Here is an 8648-nt window from a genome sequence, read left to right as displayed (position 1 = left end):
CATGAATCGTGGCTGCGCCTGCTGCCCTGGTCCTGCTGGACACCGGGAAGCCTTTTTGACATTTTCCTGGATTCATCCAAACTTTCTCTTTTTCTTCCCAACACAACATCATTTCTGTCAAATGTTGTATTTGTACTATGTTGTTTATCCTGTACACACGACATCTACTGCACATCTGTCCGTCCTGGGAGAGGGATCCCTCCTCAGGGTCTAAGGACAGAGGGTCTAAGGACAGAGGGTCTAAAGACAGAGGGTCTAAGGACAGAGGGTCTAAGGACAGAGGGTCTGAGGACAGAGGGTCTGAGGACAGAGGGTCTAAAGACAGAGGGTCTGAGGACAGAGGGTCTAAGGACAGAGGGTCTAAAGACAGAGGGTCTAAGGACAGAGGGTCTGAGGACAGAGGGTCTAAGGACAGAGGGTCTGAGGACAGAGGGTCTGAGGACAGAGGGTCTAAAGACAGAGGGTCTGAGGACAGAGGGTCTAAGGACAGAGGGTCTAAAGACAGAGGGTCTAAGGACAGAGGGTCTGAGGACAGAGGGTCTAAGGACAGAGGGTCTGAGGACAGAGGGTCTGAGGACAGAGGGTCTAAGGACAGAGGGTCTGAGGACAGGGGGTCTAAGGACAGAGTGTCTAAGGACAGATGTATAATTTGTGATATTGGGCAATATGAATACATTTGATTTGATAGTTTAATATTAAGCACATTTTAAATGATTTTCTGTGCTGTTTTTAATTGTTCATATTTCCCCACTTGTCCCACAGCTTCTGGATGTTTTGGTGGATCCGTCAGAGATCAGCTGTCATCATATTTAAAATATTCTTTTTAAGTCAGAGGTTTTATATCTTATCGACATCAGACACTCAGATATATGTGTATATATTCTCATCCATGAAACGGTGAGTGACAACTTTTATCTCCAATGCAGGTCCACAATATTCTAATGATTTTAATTATTGATTGTTTTTATCTAAAAGCAACTGGAGCAGTCAGGGATATTGGAATATGTGGTTTATCTCTTTTATTAAACCATCGTGGGGTCTTTATACAGTGCACTGCATTTCAGTTCATCAAAGTAAGTTCACTGAGCAGCTGGCATGGAGACCAATTGGATCAATCTTTCCAAAGCCTTGTGCATAAAATCACAAAAGACTTCATTTTATAAAAAACAACACGACAATGGAAGCCTGCCAAAATATATTACAGCTTAATATACAAATATATAAATGTACATTCGATAAATACAATATGAAGTATTCTTGAGATGTATTATGGCTAACATGTAGGCCAGTCCATCACAAATTACCAATGCTTGCATCTTTATTTTCATCAATTTTATAATATTTGACCTTTCAAAATAAGGGCATGTTGTAGACAGAGCTTGGTCAATGAGGTAAATTGTTGCAGTTGAGACACTGTCGACACATTCATGAAGTTATTAACATGCACTTAGCCATAACTGGATTTAAAAGTGACCTCAGTTCAATTTCATGAAAAAATGACCTAAACTACAAAATGCATATCCCTGTTGGACCGCAATCTCAATGACTTTAACATCTAAATGGCTGCAAGGGACAGAGAGCCTTTTAAAGTGACCAGTGACACAATAAACCAAAACGCAATCGAATAACAAGCAAGGCTTCAAGAGATCTGATATGAACACATTATTCATATTAAAAAATATATATAATACTGATTTAAAAAAGTATTTACAAAGACCACTGTGATTATCCGTTCAGTAGATAGTAAATACTTCTTTGGTCCCTGTCGATTAGTGGTTCGGTAAAGACAAACATGAGGGACGAAATAATCATTTTGCACATTTAAGAAAAAGAAAAAGATGTGCCTTAATTAAGCCTCTCACTCTGAATCATTTATACATTAACAATAATCCAAGTTCACATAGGCAAAGAAAACACACCACTTTAGGGGTTCAAAATCAGTATAAACAGTACATGTAGGCTACACGAGCATAAACAAATGATTACAAAGATATGCAGCAAAGGTTACTGAAAGTGTAAATCTGTCTCATGTGAGCACATCATCACAAAGAAACCTGCAGCAGAGACAGGAGAGAGCTTGTAAGCAGAATGATTTCCAGCACTGAGGATGAAGTTGTCTTGGCTGCACTGGGAGTTGAAGTCAGCAGGAGGAAAATCAGAAAGAAACGTAGCATTCAGTATATGTCCAGTTACTTGCAAAGGCTTTCCCAGTGTTGCCGTGTGCTGTCCATCTTTGGCTATGTGTGTAGAGATGGATGTGCATGATGTGTGTTCAAGTGCAACTTCAAGCGTCGTTCTGCCCAAAAAGAGTGCCCTGCGTTTTCAGCTTGTGCATCCTGCAGAGAAGAAGAGACAACAGTGAGCAGGAGAGCTTCTGCTTGGGATAAAACAGGATTTTGAATGAATAATTGCCAATAAATAACCGGCTCTATATAAAGGAAGCTTTTCCTCAACTTACAATTTCTCTTTACGACTCATCGTGTCTTCTTTCGACTTGACAAAGACTCCATGTTCTCCTCCCCTGATGAGGTAGGCGAACTCTCCGTCCTTCGAGCTGAAGATCACCCTGAAGACACACAGAGAAGAGAAACAGTCAGCTTTTCAAAATAAAATGGAAAACATTGTCAAGTGCCATCGGATCTATTCTAGTTTATTGTGGATGATCGTGTGTTTGTGACGGTGGACTTACTTGGACTGGGTCTCTCCGGACTTGATGCGCAGTTTTCGGATGTGGAACTTGCTGCTGCCCCACCAGTCGGACCAGCTGATGATCGTGTCCTTCTCCCAGCGCAGCTTCACGATCATCAGGTCTCCAATGTCCACGTCGGTGGTGATGAGGAAGGACAAAGTGGTGTTACCGTTCAGGACGGGCCTGAGGGGTGAAAGGAAGAGCGAGGTTCAAAGGTCAATGAAGGCATCCAGGGTATGTGTGTGTGACATATGCAGTATATATATAAGTGCCTTTATTTCGAAGATACGGCTGCAGAGAATGCTTCTTGTCATTTCCACATGCATATTTATTTATTTTTGGTTTTAAGTTCATGTACGTACAGGACGAAGGGAATGTCCTCCTTCTCTCCGTGGGTGCCGTACAGAGAAATCTTCATTGGCTGCTCGGTGAAGTCCAGTTGGTCCTTACTGAAGAGGTGCACCTTCACTTGATAGTGGAAAACTACGAGAGAAGAAACACAGTTTAGACTTTAGACAAACTCTCTCACAGCTTGTGTTCTCAGCATCCGGCCCACGTCTCTCATAACACCACTTAAAGTTGGTGTAATACTTTAAAAGCCCTTCAGTAACCTTCCTCTGCCACAGGTCTGCATTTACACACAGATCCTGGTCGGTGACATTCACACTCCCTCATATGTTTTCAGATTTATTTACTAAACATGCTCATCTTTGCAGAAAAAAACGCTGCAGCCAAATTGTTTTTCTTAAAATAACTTTTCCATTGTATCACATGCAGCGGTGTCGCGTTACCTTTGCATTCCCCGAGCAACTAAAATACCCATGACCTCGTCTTCATGTGACCTCCTGAATACTTGAACATGTCTACACGTGTGTGAAAATGGTGTATAGTCTACTCACACCAACGCTGAATGTACTGATATTAATTCCAGCTCCAAGCAGCCACATCTACGATAAGTACATTTCAACAACAGCAGCTCAACACGGAGGATTACTGCATTCAAGGAATGTGCATCTATTAGCTCCACTCTTACTAATCCTCCGTAAGGTACATGAACGCAGTCGGACTTCTCTACAGAAGTTCTATAATAATAATAATAATAATAACAATGCTATCAGTCAAATTCATCTTTAACTTTACTTATTGTGCATTATTGCATCTTTGTTTTTCACATTTTAATATTGTAGTGTTGACTATTGGTGCTTGTACAACGATACATATTTACACACTGAGAAGGAATCATCAGTAAATTACCTTTGCCTTTAAAACCAGGAAAACACACTTTTGCCATATTACGATCTCCAAAATCTAGGATTATAATGATATATTTAACATCGATATACATCCCAGCACTATACCACGTGCACCAGTTCAAAGTATTTCCTCTATTTTCTTGCACGGCACAGGACACAAAACCTACAGACGTCTCTCCACGTGTTCTTTTTTCAAGGCGCTTACCTTTGTAAGGCATCATGTCACGAGTCTTGAGGTACATCTTGGTGCTGCGGCTCATGCGGACCTTCTTGATGTTGTAGCCCAGGTTGTTGCAGCGGTTCTTCCTGCAGCTCAGGCACATCCCCTTGTTGAAGGTCTCTCTGGAGTTGCAGCGGTAGGCCATGCTCTGCTGCTGGATGTTCACCAGGGAGTCGATGAACAGGTGGATGGAGCGCTCGTGGGAACATTTGACGAGCTGGTCCATATCTGCGGCACACGAGGGGAAGACAGAAGCTGTGAAACCTCCCTGTCTTCTATCCACATGACGTCATGCAACAGAGAAAATGTCTTCCTCATGTGTGGCTTTTACAGCCTGTTGACATGTCAGTGTTGAGCCAGAAGGTGTTTCTTACTTAGTTCTGCCATGCTCAGTTAAATGACTGCAGGCTAACATAGTTTAGTTGTAGCCAAGAAAGATTTTATAGACTCAAGGAGTCTGTGGTCGGCATGTAAAGGAACACAAGCGGTTTACAACACTGTTGTTGCAGAAATAAGATCGGTAACACCAGCTCTGAGCAGGTTCGCCCTACATATGAGCTGTCATCACTTACGAGTAGAGCTGCAACGATAGATAGAGTAAAGTCCAATTTCATGCAGAAACGGCTCAAATATGGAGATCTCCTGCGTTTCTTTTCCAATAACTGAACTTAGGAGGAGTACAGTGAGGAACAAGCAATGAGAAGTATTTGGAGTACGTACTTTGGAGGCCCTTGATGCCTTCCAGTGCGATCCCCATCAATGTATTCTGGATGTCGCAGCCTGGCTGGAAAGTGCCTCCGTTGGGGTAAATGTCGATGTGGCCCACGGGTCTCTGGATGCCGATGCTGCGGCCCGGGGAGCCCCTGGTGTTGGTGTGCAGGACGTCCACAAACTGGGCATCGTCTCGGGACAGAGTGTTCTGGTTGTCTGCGTTCTCGAAGGTCGGACCAGCGGGATCCAGACCTAGAAAAACAGGAGAGCGAGGCGAAGAAGATTTCAGCGACGACAGCAAACAAGAATTTGTGCGTGCAGTTTATTGTGATGATCTCCCGATAAAACTGAACATTCAAACATTTGAGTTTCATTTGCTCTCTTGTCTCCGTGTGCAGCTCTGCAGAACCGCTGAAGCTCAGAAAACAATGTGAAGCGGGTTCTTAAACATACCATTACTCTAAGCAGGTCAGAGAGATTTCAAAGCTCGATAAACTCCATAGCGTCAAACATTGGGATTGGACTAACTGGCCCCGGCTGGCTACATGCACACACACACACACACAATACGAGCCAGGAATGTAGAAGATTATATTTCACTGGTGTGCTGCGTTGGTATGTTTGCGTGCATGAATTCATTGCCTCAGAGACTAAATTCAGACATTAAAAGCGTCAAATAAAAGAAAAGGCTTATAGCTCAAACACAACACACATGGTGGGAAACGTATTGGTGCATTTGTGCAAAGGACACTGCGCTAATGAAGACACGTCTGTGCTCACATTGTTTTATCTGTACGTTAAGTTCTCACCTGTTATTCTGCTGATTTTATGTCCAGTGAGGTCGCCGGCAATTCCAGCCACATGTGCTCCCAGACTGTAGCCCAGCAGATGAATCCTCTCCCAGGGCATCTGCAGCTCTTTCTGCAAGGGAGGAGGCGGATGAGATGTGCCAGACGGACGTGTTGACATGCCTTAAAATAGTTTACACTTGCTGGAGGGATCGTAACTAATAGTAGGATGTACCTGGCAAAGCACTGCAGCACTCTGTTCAAGTCTTAATGGAATTTGGGATTTAATCTAAGATTCATTTGTGTAATTGTATGCTTTAAACTTGGAGGTCACAAACACAAAGGGCAAACAAATGAAAGTGTTTTGCCCTGAGGTCGCTCAAACAAAGTCTGCGCTGCACTAAATACTGAGCCTTGTAATGAGAGGCTGCTGCGAGCCACAGACACGGCCATAAAACGCCTTTACAGGGTGTTTAAAATCATAACCAGTAGGAAAACATAGGCGCACCGCTGGGATCAAAAACATTACATCATGAGATATAAATTCGTCACAGATTCGATGCTCTAATTTCTACATTTGTAGAACGTGACGGAAATAAAAATGAAGCGATGGGGCTAAATCCACTTTCTAGCAAAGAGTGTGTGGAGAATATGATCCAGATGTTCAATGAAGACACTCACCTGTATCCATGTAACAAACTTGGCCACGTCGCGCCCCACTAGCTTGGTGTAGGCTGCAGAGGTCGGGTAGTGCTGGTTGGCACGGGTCAGCCAGTCCACCACGATCACATTGGCGCTGGGCACACGCTTGTACAGAGCAGACACCAGTTTGGGCACCCAGCTCTCGAACATCCCTGTCACCTATAGAAACACACACACACACACACACACACATTTCTGATGTCAGGATAGTGTGTTTTTGTCTGGCTCTCACTCTCCCTTCTGTGGTTGGAGAGACGCCAAAGTGTCATCAGGTTCAAATCTAGCTGCACGCCTGTCTCCAAACATCATTACAGGAGGAGATGCATGGAGATAACTCGCTGCTCTCAACCTGTCTGCTCTGAAATGTGCATTTATTGTTATTCACTGAATGGGTGCTCATCAGTTTGGACTTGGTTCAACATTTATAATCAGTTTGTTGGTATTGGCAAGACTCAAAGTCTAATTTGTCCAACTGGTATTTGTGAAATACTTTAACAACATCTCAGAGCCGGAGACGTTTTTAATCAAAGAGGACAAAAACAAAACAATTAATTTTGTGTTGTATGTTCTTTCTTCTTGGCAGACTTGTTTGCACATTACACAGAAAGATGCTTAACTAACAAACAAGGCACCTATGAGATGCACCTGCGACGATACCCGTGAGTTAAATATGATTTCCTATAGTAAAAATGGATTCTGGTGACAGCTTTAAATGAAAGACACTTAGTTTCACGTACCGTCCAGCCATGTATCACAACGAAGGTTTGAATCGAAGAGTTGAATTCACACTCTTTGATGGTTTCTGGCCTGCCGGCCACGATGTGGCACATGTCTTCATCTGGGATGTCCACAGTTCGCAGGGAGAACTTGGTCACGATGTCATTGTACTCTGTGATCCATTCAGTAGTGGTGGGCGGGAGAGTAGTGGTGAGTGTGGTGTTTACTGTTACAACACACACACAAACAGCAGATTAGATCATGATGGTATGACAGAAATGTAGAGGATTGCATGCACAAATCAGGGAGTCATAACATTATTATTATTATTATTATTACACTTCTGTGCATCCAGACAACAAGCAGGCAGCAATTACAAAGTTACATCAAAAAAGGAAAACAAAATAAACACACTGAAATTAACAAACAGCAATTTTATTCATGCAAATTACGAAACCTCGCTGCTCTTCTCAAAGCTCATAGTGAGCACTAATAACACCAGTGCTCGTCCGTCTAGCAGTAGAGGCATAGAGCATGGCAGTGTCGCCCCCTTTTGTCTCATAAAAAGCATAAAATGAATTAAACCTTATAATATTGTTAAGAGCATTGCTTTTTTTAAGAGATTCAGGTCCGTTTCCGTTAATTACAACTGGATTTTAAAAAAGTAAACTAATTAAATTCTTCCCTTGAGCCAAGTTGTGTAACTTGTTTTATCTGCTCATTGTTTTAAAGTGAAGAAATGTTATTGAAAATGGAGGTAAAATAATAAATAAATATTAGTTTTTGGGTTTTTTTAAAGCTCAAAAATGATAATATTAGATTTTAAAATAGTCTGTTTGTTTTTTTTACTGTTTGTTTTCTTTTTCAACTGTTCTTTCTCCAGACAAAAGGCCTGCAGCAGCCGCTTTTCTTCACACACACATGGACCTGAAGGGCATGAAATAGGATGCAGACCTGCAGACCTGAGCTGTGAACGCGTTTCACGGGGTTACTCGCGGTCAGCACGGAACAGCATGCATTAATTAACCTGCTCCACGAGTATTATTGTTTCATTAGGATGAATATTGCATATCATACTCATGCAAAACAAGTTATAACAAGGCAAACACTCTGGCAGGGCGCTCTTACCAAACACAGTGGTGGTGAGTTCAGGGTCAGAAGAAAAGGTTGCAAAGAATTTCCCCAAAATTATCCAAACAGACAAAAAACAGATATTTTCTTTTCCCATATTATTGAGAAGTTCTTTTTCTAAAATATCCTGAATAAAAAGTTATCTGCGTCTCGGACGAGCAGTTGTATATCCCAGCAAATATTTTTAAAACACAAAGTGTTATGGAGTTGCGGTTTAGGAGTAAAGTTTCTTATGGTCTGTCACCGTAGCCGCTCCAAGTCATCTTTATGGGTGGCTCATTTGAATATTCAAACGTGATTGGCTGAAAGTTAGAGGGCGGGGTTTAAACTTTGTCCCAGCTCTGAATCACTGAAGGGAAATCATTCACATTAAAGGTGATTTACTGCAGCGGACTATCATTAGCTTTCAGAGTTTAAATGGTTACAGGAAAAGTTCC

The 8648-nt window shown here is 42.3% G+C and overlaps 1 protein-coding gene across 1 annotated transcript; it reads right to left on the bottom strand.

Annotated features, from left to right (window-relative positions):
• Window positions 1–994: 994 nt before the first annotated feature.
• Window positions 995–8437, bottom strand: lpla (lipoprotein lipase a). The gene is made up of 10 exons (XM_029429418.1): window positions 8209–8437; window positions 7101–7306; window positions 6343–6522; window positions 5683–5794; window positions 4883–5125; window positions 4148–4390; window positions 3052–3172; window positions 2690–2872; window positions 2459–2566; window positions 995–2336 (listed from the first exon to the last, which is right to left on the bottom strand). Exons 1-10 carry the CDS (start codon window positions 8306–8308, stop codon window positions 2285–2287), a joined length of 1548 nt encoding a protein of 515 aa, XP_029285278.1. The 5' UTR covers window positions 8309–8437; the 3' UTR covers window positions 995–2284.
• Between the last annotated feature and the right edge of the window lie 211 nt (window positions 8438–8648).

Source organism: Cottoperca gobio, chromosome 4, assembly GCF_900634415.1.
Source record: "Cottoperca gobio chromosome 4, fCotGob3.1, whole genome shotgun sequence".
NCBI lineage: Eukaryota > Metazoa > Chordata > Actinopteri > Perciformes > Bovichtidae > Cottoperca > Cottoperca gobio.
This window is presented reverse-complemented; position numbering and strand designations above follow the sequence as displayed.